Below are 14,000 nucleotides of genomic sequence, written 5' to 3' on the forward strand. Positions count from 1 at the left end.
AACGAAAGTCAATGCCTCTACAGCGTCCATCGTATGCCATGCTACTCCAACTTCCTTGCCACTTCCTCCCCCCCCCCCCCATACCGGTCGTGGTTGATAAAAACCAGAATACAAAAAAAAGCCAAGGCTGTGGCTGATGCACCTTGGCCTAGGTTGTCAAAGCCACCACACCTGCAAATTCTAAATGCGCTTCGGCAACCTTGAATTCTGAACCTCCCGCCGATAAGCTGCCTGAAGAGGACAAACAAGTGATCGTAATGCTTCGGTCCCTGATGAATGCCATTCGCGTGCTCCTCGGCAAACTACACGATTATCTCAGAGTGCACTACAGGCACTGGATGCTCTGAATCCAGTACTTGCCAGCCTTGAGTAGACACCACTGCTTGTCCCATACTGTCATTTCGCACTGAGGTGAGACAAGCTTCGATATTACAATGGAACGCCAGAGGCTGGAGGACCCGCATCTCATCCTTCCGTCAATATATTTTCACAAATCGGATTCCCATAATGGTTATTTGTGAGCAAAATGTACTTGTTCCTATCAAACTATCAGGGTACGAACCATTTCTTACTTCAACGAGTGAGGAGCGCATCAAAGTTGTTGTTTACATCCGCGCTGATTTTACGTATGCCCACCGTGCCATAATACCACATGATAACAATCAATACGTCTGCCTACGTGTCAAAAAGAAGCGTCATTCACACTTATTGGTGTCTACATGTCCCCGTCAGGACGATGTGAACGCGATTGACTGCGAGACATATTGTCACAGACCAGTGGTCCTTGGACTATAACGGACTATAGCTATCAATGTACGCATACGATATGTGTCTTTGTTCTTCTGCGGTGACTCTTCTTCAAGTGCGCGCAAGGATTGAGCGGGCAGCCATCCTAACTTCCTCCCATCTCCGCAAACAAGGCCTCATTCTGTCCATAGAAAAATGCGCGTTAATCTCGTTTGCGGAGAATCCCATGACACCATACCCTGCATCTCTCAACAGCCAGTCTACCACATACAAGCAGTCTCATCGCTTCTTAGGTGTGATTATTGACAGGGACCTTCCGTGTAGTCCCCACTGCATCTGCTTGAAGCGGAAGCTAATTTCTATTGTACATATAATGAAATTCCTGTGCGGAAAAACCTGGGGCCCGTCGGCACGGTCCATGCTGCAGTTGTACAGAGCACTGCTTCTGGGCTTTTACGGTACAGCTTGCCGGTTTTGTCGAACACATGCAAAACAAATATTCGCACCATCGAAAGTTTGCAAGGCACATCTACATACATGCCTTCGACTACCACGATGTGCCATGACTTATACGAAAATCATGATTGTTAGAGACTGCTTCATTCCAACACACATCACAGTTGAAAACCTCAGAGCACACATTCGACAGCTCTGCAATTAATGGAATTACGAAGAAGACCCGTAATTGCACAATGGTTCTACGACAGTTGACATTGTGATTACTGAACAAGGTATATGCACAAAGAACGCACATTTACACAGATGGATCTGTCTCAGCCACCAGCTCCACAGGCGCCTTTGTAATCCCGGCCTTACAAGTCAGAATTAATTTCAAAGTGTCCGACTGAACGAACTTTACGGCAACAGAACTTGCCACCCTACGTGCCGCTGTTAATTACATCGCACAAGCAATACCGCGAAAGTGGGTCGTTTTTTGTTATTCCAAGGCAGCCATTCAGAATCCGTAGTCAGCCTTATGACGCAAGACACATGAACAACTGATGTTTGAGACCAGAGAAGTTCTTTATGAAGCCCTCATTAACGGATATGACATATCTTCCGATGGCTTCCGGCGCACTCTAACATCGTCGGTAATGACCTTGCTGATGATGCCGCTCGGTCAGCCCACAAGGAAACCCTAACATTTCCTACACCCTTGTTAACAACAGACACTGCGAGGCGGCGGCGTCTTCGTTTACTTACTCAAACTTGTTCAAGACTGAAACTTGTTGGAACAACCCGATTTTCTCGGACTGTCGTCTCCACCGGCTTGACCCTGCATTGAAGCTGCAGATTCTATCGCACATTTCCTGCCGTGATGCAACCTTACTTTGCCGCCTCTGGTTGGGGGTTCTTTTGTGAAAGCCTACTCATTCACTATTGGAATGTCTGACACACCTATCTGTCACTCATGCAACTCTGAAGAGACGATCGAGCACGTGCTGTGAGTTTGTGATCTTTGTGACATCGAACGCGACGTTCTTCGGAGGGAGTTAAACCGACTAGACCGCAGACCATTTTCAGAGACAGATTCTTGAACCATGGCTCCACGAGTCGCAAGCTTACAAAACGACGCGGGCATTGCCAGAATTCCTGAAATCGACTGGCCTCAGTTACCGTTTGTAGGCGTGAAGTGATGGACAACCGCACGTGTTCGCACTGAGGGTACATTCTTCCCTCCCTCTCATTTCTTTCTTTTCATCCTTTAAACCCCTTCCCCAGTTTAGGGTAGCAAACGCGACGTGCGCCTGGTTGACTTCCCTACCTTTCCTTCCTCTTTTTCCTCCTCCTCCCTCCTTAGACATGTTAGCTGCTTATACGCCAAACATGCTGCTAACATGAGTAACTTTTCCGATAAATTATGCTGCTGTTTGTTGGAAATTAGTTTTTCTAATGTTGAGAGTGTCTCAGTATCAATCAAGCTGACGACAATTGAAATCTATTATTGTTTTAATAAATAATAATCAATTATGGAGTTCTACGTTCCAAAGCCACGATCCGATTATGAGGCACGCCGTAGTGAGGGCTTCCGGTATAATTTAGACCACCTGGGGTTCTTTAATGTGCACCTAAATCTAGGTACCACGAGTGTTTTCGCATTTCGCCCCTATTAAATTGCGGCCGCAGTGGCCGGTATTCGATCCTGCGACCTCGTGCTTAGCAGCTCAACACCCTAGCCACTAAGCAACCACAGCGGGTTATAGTGCTTGAAGCGCCATCAGATATGGTGAAGGTTGTGGTGATGGTGTGACTATTATTATTATTATTATTATTATTATTATTATTATTGTTGTTGTTGTTGTTGTTGTTTTACAAGTGAGGTTAACCTGGCAGACTTCGCCGAAAATTACTCCGCCTGAGCGCCGTTTCCCGCATCAAATATTTTTTGTCACCTTAAATCAATCAGTCCATTCTGCCCAAAATGCCAGAAGAATGCGTGACAGATATGATGTGATATGTGAAGATGCGCTTGAAATGTGCTTCTCGTGCTTGAAAATAGCTCGTGCTCCTTCGCTCGTGCCGGACCATATGATTTTTTTTCTCGCTGCAGTACGGTAAGAGATAATTATAATGAATTTAAATTTTAGTTCCAATAAATGTAAAAGAAATAACCACTAATTTGTATTACCATTGTGTATATAATGATCCTTCTTATTGATACAACAATTTACCTTTGTGGTAGATTCGCTGAGCCAGACCACCCTCCTACATTAAAAAGCGGAGCTTAACATTAAATGTAAAGTAACACAACATTTTAAGCAAATGATACATAAACGTTTTCATGTGATATGTTTTCATGCGATCAGGAGACGATTTATTGCGACAAGTTCCCTTCTATTCCACCCAAACAGCACGTTGGACGCAAGTCCTAACAGAAGCCAGACGGAAACGGAACGTATGCTTCACATTCCGCCGTGCTCCCCAAAGATAGCCACGCTCTATGGGAAAAGGGACGTTACAGAACAAACGGTTTCCATCCCGACAGGTTCACAACTGCTTGCTCGATCGCGCGCGTCCACTGCTGTTTGCTCAGCTTTCCTTGGGCATTCGACAACGACGCTAGCTCTATATTTGGAACACTTGTTGACGTCGCGGAGGCAATAACGATTTCTCGCCCGATTTCCTGGGCCAGGCACATCGTTTTTGATGACGCAGCACAACCTCTTCTTTTTTTTTTTTCTGACGCACAGCCCTCCGAGGGCATATTGGAGGAGAAGAGTCGTCACTCGGTAACACATCAAATTCTCTCTCCAGACCTCTAGGTAAATGGGCAGCAGCGAATGTAAATCACCAAGATGGCGGGAGGAGCCCTGCAGACGAGTGGACGACGACGGTCGTTGCTTTGCATAATGGGATACAGCTGGCCGCACGAGCTCACGTTCAGAGAGGACACCTTATATGCCGAGAGCGTAGTACATTGTCCCTACTTCCCCCTCCGCGCTTTCCCATTTTCTTTCTCCGGGAGCCCTCCCCCGCTCCCAATTTCCCTTGCCCGATTCCCTTGCTCCTCTTTTCGCGAGACCGCGCCGCGTGCTTACTGAAAGGTCGCGCGCTCGCGCCGCGCCGCCGGCCTGCGTCGGAGCGCGACGTCGGCGCAACGTCAGCGCTACGTCGGCGCCACGTCACGATCATCCGGGCAACCTCTGGAGGCGCGGGAGGCACCATCTGGCGCAGGCCAAGCGAGGGACAGTCGGACATCCAGCGGGCGCTTCTTTGTTTTTCCTTTTTTGCTTCTTGCGCCCGCAGCAGCCAGCCCTCTGAGCCGGGTGTTTTTTTCGGGCGAACGTGTGAGACGTACGACATTCGCCAAGCCGATGCCGTCTGTTCGCCTCCCCTTCGGCAACGGCTTCACGATGGAGTAAAAAAGGGCCCCGCCTGCGCGACCGGCAACATGCTGACCGCGGTGGCCCTCTGCTTGCTAGCTGTCGCCGGCGCCTGCTCGGCGGACGGGAGTGTCGGTAAGCCTAACGCCGCGCTGCTGCGAAAACACGGCCAGCAGAGCGATGCGTGCGCGCGCGCTTGCGAGCCTTGTCGCGGTTTTCTTTTGCCTCCCCTTCACTATTCGGCGTGCCGCTCACGTACCGCAAGGACCTCGTCGATCGGGGGCCATTGTCCGAACGTGTCGCGGCCCGGGCGAGCCGGGACGTTCGTCCGAAGCAGAGTGAAACTGAGTGCGCGCGGTTCGACCAGCGGGCGAGACCCGTCGTGGCGCTGGCTCGGCCGCGATCAACACGTGAAGCGGCGCCGCGGTACTCGCGAGTGTCATATGGGACGCTCGTTGCATGGAAAAGCGCTGGTGTATTGAGCCCCGTAGATGCCTGACCTCGAGAGGATTGGCTGCGCACAACTGCCCTTTTATTTGAGCCGACCATGTGATGCGAGGTATAGGGACAGCTGGTAGATAGTATCTATTTTGTTTTTGTTTCGTAATCAGTATGGCTCATCTATGGCCATGAGGAACCTGTGGCGTTCGACTTCGGTGCGCGATGGATTATCCTGAGTTGCTTATAAAGGGAAAAGGCTTCGATGTAATCTTGTTTCTGAATCCAGCGATCACTTGTCGTTCAGGTGGCTGGTCGAGAGAACATCCGTTTATTTAGAAACGCAAAAAGAAACACGAATTGACTAGGAGATTGTTTTTAATCATAAGACTAATAATACTACAGCAATCGATAAAAAAGAACAATTCCCGCGTTTGTTAACGGAATTTCACATTCATAATGCAAAGCGGTTGGGCTATATGAAACGATATGAAACTTCTAAGGCTTCTAGAAGCTGACGTCTACAAAGACGCTTTAGCACACTCGAAAAAGCAAGTTCGAAACAACATTTCCATTCCAAACACAAGTACGCTATATTGCCTATGCATCTCCGTCTGTAAGTTCGTAGCTATGTGTGTTTGCGAAAAAGGAGTCCTTGACGCCGCGGATAGTATATAAGCGACATAGCGTAACGCCGACAACTAGATGGCACTAAGCATAAACACAGACTAAGAAATGATACGTTACTTATTTCTGCAGTTGGTAGTTGAATATTATGGGTCTTATGCTCCCATTCAGCATTAAGGTTTGCGCTGGCAGTGAAAGTGCCTTCAGGATAGTTTTTTTTCCCTTATGGAATGTTTTGCGGTGTTCTAGCAACCTTATCAACAAAGGTCTCCCATTTAGTTTTGATAATTTTGTATCGTTCGTCTGTCTCGGCTACTATGTTTGAAATGATTGTACGCTGTACTTCCATTGTACCCACCCTCCAACCCCCCTTTTGTTTTTCTTCGAGAATGGTGCTACTTTCTTAAATGCGCCCGGAGATAGCTGGTGCTCTGCTGTATACCCAATTACCTAACATTTTGTCGCTTGCTAAACGATGACAAGAACAAAGTAGCGCAATAGCTCGACGAAGACAACTTGAGAAAATGAGAACAAATTTGCGAACGCTTTCTGTCTTCCCTACTTCCACACCTTCCGTTTGCGACTGCAATGTTTTGCATGAATAGTGGAAGACACATTTGGAGAAGAGTAAGCATGAGTGCGACAGATTTATCCCTGCAAGCGTATGTTTCTTTCCATCGCCACGCGATGTTTCCGAAAGCGAATAAATCACAGCAATTGCCTTGAAACATATCTGTAGTAAAATAATCATCAGTACTAGGCTTTTGCTATGGTGAGGCTATCTTTCCTTTTATGAAAATGTACTTACATTAGCGCGCTTGCATACTTCTTCGAAAGCAATATTCGTTTCTTTTTTACCGGCTTCCTGAGCACCATCTGGGAAAGAAAACGGTACCCACAGATCACACTACAGTGCGAAAACTAAGTTGACCAGTCAATCTCGGCAAATTATAAAGCGGATGATCTCAAATATATTTTGTTAAACAAGACATAACAACAAGAAGGCTGACGTTGTATTCCTACGCAAAATATTGAAATAAGGTGCCAGACACAAAAGATATCTTGAACGTTATTTAGGATACCCATATTGAACACTTGTGTTATGTCAAGACAACAATGGTCGTCGTTAGCACGGTTTATATTGGTTGCTATAAAATAGTTGGGGTACGTTTGTAGTATGTGAGAATCATGCTGTGTGCAGTTCTTCCCGCTGGTTAGCTGTAACTGAGGGGTGCTTGGCTGTGAGCCACGTGATGACAAGAACTTAAAGCACTAAAATTGCCACGACCACAGAAGGAATAATCACGACGCAGACCATATCGCATGGAACCTGCTACACACAGCAAAGCCATGAGAGTTTGCAAGCAAAGTATTCCCGGGAAATTTCAGTACAGTATAGAAAGTCCAATACTTCACCTGTAGGTTAGCTGTCGATGGGGTTAGTCATTTTCTTTAACAATCATTCACGCCTATTTACCGTCGTAGTAATGTCTGAAAGAATCTGGTGCAGCTCCTTCCCCGTTATCTTCGAGCGTAATCTCGAATAACCCATAATGCCTGCATGTTTACTGACTTTATACCTTATCGTCAGCTTCTAATCACCTATCTGAACCCCTCTTCTTTTCAAGGTAAAGGTCGCACTTGCGTGACGGCAATAAGCATTGGGAGGGTGTCTGGACAGAACTTTTTAGTTATGTGGCCTGAGAAAGAAAAACGGGGCGGGAGGGGGGGGGGGTCTCTTTACTTCTCATGCTACGTCCCACACACCTTTTGCGTGGGTTGTCGCCGCTTGGCTCCTCTCCGCCGCCCTTCGCCGGTGGTGGCGCCTCGCTTTTGTCACCGCGGACGTACGTGCGTGAAGCAGCCCGCACGCGGCGTGAAAGACCTGCATCGATCGTTCCATGGTTCGTGCCATGCGGCCAAAAGTCCTCTCTCCAACCTCTGACTGCCCCGTTGATTTGCTTCTCTCGTTTCCTTTCTTTTTTCTTTCTAGGCTGCTCGTTACCTCACGTCGTTATTGTACAGCTGCGATAACTCGGATACATTCGTGGGTGTGTCGCGTCGCCATTGTTTTCAGCTAATCTATTTGTTGCGCGCATGGAATTTCGTACAGGCATTAAGTGTCGTTTGCCATATAGTGATACAGCTGTGTATTGACTTAGTTATATATAAGGTAAAGGGGACATGAACTTTGGACAAGATTTATTTCAGGGGAAGGCATATTACTTGTCTCGTCATTTTATATATCTGCCGTTAATTTCTTCCAAACTAATTGCCATACGGGACTTCGTCGTTTCCCTGATTTCTAAAGACTGATCCTGCCGTCTCTCTTACCCCATTTGTGAGATGCTGCACGGAGCCTGTACAGAGCCGATATCCTACTAAGTAAATAACTTACTTGCCGCGTTCCAGAAATGGTCTCAGCTCGCGGTGTGAAAAGCTTGGTTTCGCACTGTGAAATCCGACATCTGCTGTGCAGAAGTGTTATAGATGATTGCTTGCGTTTTATTTTTCTTTCATCTGCTTCGTGCTTAAACTGTCGCTGAAGCACCGTGTTCTGAACCACTACCTGACTACTAGACGCTGGAATCGTTGTCAGCATCTAGCACAGAGTACAACACATCGCCGGAGAAGTCTACTCACATAATGACACATGAAATATAATTGGGCCTCCATAATCTCGATTGCTGACGCATGCGGCTCTGGGAGTCTTGGTCACATTTTGAAACTGTGTTCTATGAAAGGCACAGCTTGAAAATAGGCAGCTCGCAACGCCGGACAGGTTTTGCCTGTAATGCAGGCTTTTCCTCACTATTTGGGTTGCTGCGGCGGAGCACGCTTGCGGTCACTGAGATACTTATTAGATAGCTTTAATTTCAATTGGGCACGACCTTTGCGCGCACAAAGATCTTGCATGACTAGAATGCGCATGCGCAGGATGTAGGGAACCTAATCGCGTCTCCCCCGTCCGCACGCAAAAGTGTGTGCTTTTGCGTTGCACGTCCTGCATACCTGAGAGGCTCGGTTGGCAACTCGCGAAAAAAAAAACGCTCTTATTCGCCAAGAGAATGCAGAATTTGTCCCACAAGATCACTGAAAGCAGACAACGACACAGGGAATGCTGCGAGCGATATTGCAGCTGAAAACCTTGCGGCGACCGCACCTTAAGGTAGTACAAATGCGCAGTTCGCGTATCCAACAATAAAACGTAACTCTGACTCCAGCTCGTTTATTTTTTATTTTTTTGAATAAATTTGGTTGAGGTCTACCAGGAGAAGGCCCAAGTAGGCATGTGAAAGCAAACACCGTATATGCTTGCGTATGCGAACAACATAAGTGTTTCGAGCGTGTGGCGCTTAACGGGTACAGGAGTTTCACTTTGTCGTGCGCAAAGCTTCCTCGCATGTGAAACTAAAATTCTCTATTGGCGCTTGCTCAAGGCACCATTTTTTCAGCATATCTCTCCAATAAAGGGTGTACAATATTTAGACCTATTGTCTAGCCAGTTATTCGTCCAGATTCTTTTTATTAGCTTTTCGTAACAGATTGGCAATACACTGTCTTTATAATAGGTCTCAAGAATTTTAATAATATTTACGAATAATGCATATACCTGAGAACTGGGACTTTCAGCTTGTCGACAAACTGACTGCTTTCCGGGTCGGTCAGCAAATGAGCGAAGAGCGGCTTCTACCATAGAAGATATTCAGCACCTAGGGAGAAGCAAAAAGCCATGTACACCAGTGTTCTATAAGACAAGTTTCAGAGTACCTGTTCTTAAATTTTTTCTAGCATTGTTTCTACCCAAGCAGCATGTATATTGGTTATACAGAAGAAATATATGTTTTTGCCCATCAACTGTTTATTCACGTAGGCAGAGTTGTATAATGAAAGAGGAACCTAACAAACATTTAAAAGAATACCTTGGCAGCACTTCGCAAAACGTGCATGCCAGAAGATAAGTTAAAGAGACTGCAGTTAGCTTGCTCAAATACGCTTTCTCTTGAAGTTTTGATATGCTTAGGCCAAATAGCGTGGACAGGCATAATGACTCTGCATTAAGGGCATAACAGATATCTCGGGTTTCCTTCGTCTATGTTTTCATAATTTGTTAGTAATTGTAAGCATCATGCCTGAAGCTTTACGAGTGTTTATCGAGCACAAAAAAGAAAAAGAAAGCTAAACACCTATATGCCACAGCAGATATGAAAGCGACAACCTGATAAAATTTCGTCAGGCGTCATAAAAATCTTTCACATGATATTTGGTTTGAAAGACAGTTCGAATAAGGTGGTTTTTTTCAATATCATCTATAAGTACTTGGATATCATTTAAAAATAACCTTCTCGTAGTAGGATTAGCATAGATATTGACTTCGCTTTCTATTATTTCAAAAATTAATATTCGGACAGCCCCTACGCCGCACAATACGATAATTAACGCTCTGACATTTACGCTGCAAAATGCATTACGCCTTCAAACCACGGAACTACCGCTGAAGCAAAGGGCTGATAAACGCTCGGCTTCTTTTGTTTCCTTTTTTTGTGCATATATACCAGCTCAAAGTGGTTCCTCTGAATGGCCCTGTGTAAGAATTTTGAAAATTAGGACTCGAGCTTTCCAAGCGGTAATTGGTGATGCTAAATTTGTCTTCAAGAGAAGGCGCAAGAAGCAAAAAAAAGAGAGGAAGCGAGCGAAAAGAGGTTCCGTTTCAACAACGAGATCAAAGAACACGCTGGAAGATTGCCTGACGGGTGGCGCAGACTTTGTCGAAGCAGGTAACGTGGTCACCCATGAAATTGAATAGGATCATGAAAATGAAGGAGTGGTATGAGGGGAAGGAAACGGAAGAGGCACAGAGAGATACAAAGAGAAAGAGTGGTGCAGGATAAGGTTTACTACTTGATTTAAAGCAGAGAAAAACAAAATCGGTCTCTGAAAGGAACGAAATCACGTAAGAAACAGAGAGGGATTAAAAGCAGGCAGAAAAAAAGAGCTGTCTGTGTGACCCTGCGTACTGAAGCAGCGTTGAGAAATGGAATGTTCCTAAATATTTAATCAACCACGTTAAAGAGAATGAAACTAGATCATAATTTATTTCCGTGACTTCCAAGAGAAGCAAGCGACTGTAGTAATCACATTTGTGGTGCTATAGCCTACTCACATAAATTTGAGATTTAAATACTGTTTTTCGAGAGTATTTACTTATATGGCATGCAAGATGGCACAGCGGCGTTATCGCAGTCACTGTAGTGACAAAATCAAATCAAATTATGAGGTTGTACGGGCTAAAACTACGATATGATCTTGAGGCACGCCGTAGTGAGAGAATCCGGTAATTTAGACCACCTGGGGTTCTTTAACGTGCACATAAAGTACACGGGTGGTTTCGCATTTCGCCCATATCGGAATGCGGCCGGCGTGACCGGGATTCGATCCCGCGACCTCGTGGTTCTATAGCAGCAATACACCATAGCCACTAGGCAATCACGGCGGGAAGCTGTGGTGGCAGCGGCAGAGGTTGATGCGTCTTTGTGTATAACCGTATTCCCGCCAACCTGGGTCGCTGTGAACTCACTGTGAACTCCATGGTCGAATGGCTAGAACACCAGGCTGCTGCACTGAGGGAACAGGGTTCGAAGCCAACCATCCGTCCAACTCTGGTCACTCAGTACGTGGCAATGCGTGCATACGTGCCGCTCTTAAACGAAGCCCTTTCTTTCTTTCCTTCTTATTTTTTGAGCATAGTTATCGCCCTTGACCATTGTAGATGCGGGGCTGGGTACTGCTACGGCTGCCACCAGTTGTTACGAGCTGGTACCAGTTGCTAGGGGGGCGGGGTTTCGGCGATCTTTGACAGCGTCTGCTTGGAGCTCGAACCAGACTGACCATTGGAGAGGGTTCGGCAGGGAAGACGAGATTATGTAAAAACAAGTAACAGAAGTTTAATACATCGTTACGGGTCAGCGGTGCGCTTCTAGACAGAAAGTACAGAAATGTTCAGCGCGCGTGCTCCTGCACGCAAGGGCAGGGAAGATCTGTACGTGGCGGCTCGCTGGTATTCTTATACGCTGCACCATCCGGGCAACCTCATTCTGTCTTGCTCCCTGGTAGAGGGCCTTGTCAGCACACTGGTCAGTCCACACAGAATAATACGGAGAAAAACCACTCACTGGTGTAGAAGGGGGCAGCGTAGGTCACGTCGCGTCAACACACTGGTCAATCCACAAACAGGAACTCGGAGAGAAACCACTCTCTGGCGTCGAGGTGGTGAACGCAGGACAAAGGAGAGTAGGATTTGCATTGGTGCATAATCCCGCTGCACACACCCGACGGACAAGTCTTTATATGCTGACGAGCGTGACGATTAGGCACGTAGAGTCTCAGGTGCTTAGCATGCGTTCCATTCATCGCTGCACTCAGTGAACCGTAACAGTACGTACCGCTGTTCGAAGAAATTATTTGACGCTCACTTGGAGCCCCGTGTATGTGTCACTTAGTTTGTGCTGGTCTTCAATCAACCTCTTTGTTGCCTGTTTGGGTCAGTGGGTATGTCCCAATAGATGTGGGCCATTCAACCATGGCAAAACGATATCCTTCGAACTTATTCGATGCTGGCTGAAATCGCAGACACGTCACACGGGTTCCTCAAGGACAGCAACCAGATGCTTCAGCAGGCTACGCCACAAAGGCACTGCGTGTGTGCCGCTCTTCAACGAACCCCTCGCCAATTTGAGTCACTGTGTACGTGACGGAGGGTGTTCGGCAAGCAAACGAGCAAATATTCTCAGCGTTCGCACGAACGGCTCGCTATGCACTTCGGACGCCACCCCAGGCTTGACGGCGTCGGCGCTAGATGGCGCCGAGTGTTCTTGGGGAAGCGCTAAAGACGAGTCCTCGCCGCTGTACACGCCTTGTACATAACTCGCTTCGACGGTGGCAATAGGTTGTGTCGCTATGTTGATTCGATGCTAACGCATTACCGTCGACCGTCATCATGAAATGGGTTCTGCCGCAATCTTTTTTCTTTATTCTTTTCCCCACCATCCCCATTCTAGAATATTTCTTCCTCCGATCCCGTTTTCCACACAGAGTAGCATTTAGGCGGCTGCATGCAGAATGACAGGATTCCCTTCATTTTATTAAAGTTCTCTCTCTCTCTCTCTCTGAGTGGACGAAGAGTGCCTAGAACAAGATCACCTCGGTCTGTTGTGGGCGCACTCTGGGCGGGCGACACAGACCGTTAACTGGAAGCGATAATACTGCTTAAGTAATGGAAAGCAACGACCTACGCTCGCGCAGCGCCGATGCGTGAATTCGCTTTAACAAACAGCGCACCAGAGGGCGTACAGATCAGCGAGCGGCGCCTCGGGAGTGCGAACAAGCTGCGTCCTTCGTCCACTCACGTTTGTTGACGTGTTTTCGAAATCCTGACAGCGAAATCCTGGGTCGTCGAGCGAGCCGAGGAAGCCACTTCGAGACAAGGTCTCGGAACCACGTCCGCGGCTGGTGCCCAGACCCACTAAAAAGACGCCCGACTCGAATTTCATTGATTTGAAAATAAAGTTTACGCGCTCTCTCTCTCTCTCGAAATACATAGTGGAGCCATCGTTTGTGAAGTATGCTTTTAAAGGAAGGAATGCAACATTTGAGGTATTGGGATAACAAGGCAGTTTCAAGAACTGAAAAAATGAAAAAAAAAAAGAACTAGGAAAGGGCGATCTTTCGTACTAAGGATTACGAAAGTCACCGAACGACAAGAGACAAAGGAACATCAACGACGCCGACGATGATGACGACGACACCAAATAATATTAAGGTAGAACAAAAAAAAAGAAAAAATTGCCGATAACGCCCAAATCGTTTTTTAGCTTTTTAATGGTGTTATATAAGCACACCATTAACCACAATTGTTAGGTTATAATGATAAGTTCTCAAGTTTTACAGAGCAAACGAAACGAGAAGTAATGCAGTAGTGTCGCAAATCAGTTTTTTCGTCATTTAATTTATCCTCCCTCTGCGCATGCAATTGGCGGTGGGAAATTTGCTCGAGCACATTACATAGAAAATGCATTGCAATGAGCCACCCCTTGGTATATCTGATTATGCATTCACTCTTGTCTCACGGATAAGTCGTTTTGAACCTGTAGAAAATCTGAACAGCCACGCTTGTGGCCTCATCATTACAAAATGCAGATTTTTAGCTCAATTTCTTAAAGCTTCATTAGCGGCTGTACCATGGACGACGACAGGTGTGCGCGGTTTCTCCTTTAGGAGACAACTGATAGCTCCGCGTTTCCTTCTATTCTTGGGGTTTGTAGACGTTTACACGATTGATAACAACAATCTGCACAAAGCCAATGC

At 46.6% G+C, this 14,000-nt stretch overlaps 1 protein-coding gene across 1 annotated transcript in view; it reads left to right on the top strand.

The window, feature by feature from the left end:
- Window positions 1-4,469: 4,469 nt before the first annotated feature.
- IA-2 (tyrosine phosphatase IA-2) overlaps window positions 4,470-14,000 on the top strand; it is a 687,617-nt gene continuing 678,086 nt past the window's right edge. The window contains exon 1 of the mRNA XM_050187564.3: window positions 4,470-4,706. Within this exon, the coding sequence (XP_050043521.2) occupies window positions 4,640-4,706 (67 nt within the window). The 5' untranslated portion in view covers window positions 4,470-4,639. The remainder of the gene's footprint in view (window positions 4,707-14,000) is intronic.

The sequence above is a fragment of the Dermacentor andersoni genome, chromosome 2, assembly GCF_023375885.2.
Source record: "Dermacentor andersoni chromosome 2, qqDerAnde1_hic_scaffold, whole genome shotgun sequence".
Lineage (NCBI taxonomy): Eukaryota > Metazoa > Arthropoda > Arachnida > Ixodida > Ixodidae > Dermacentor > Dermacentor andersoni.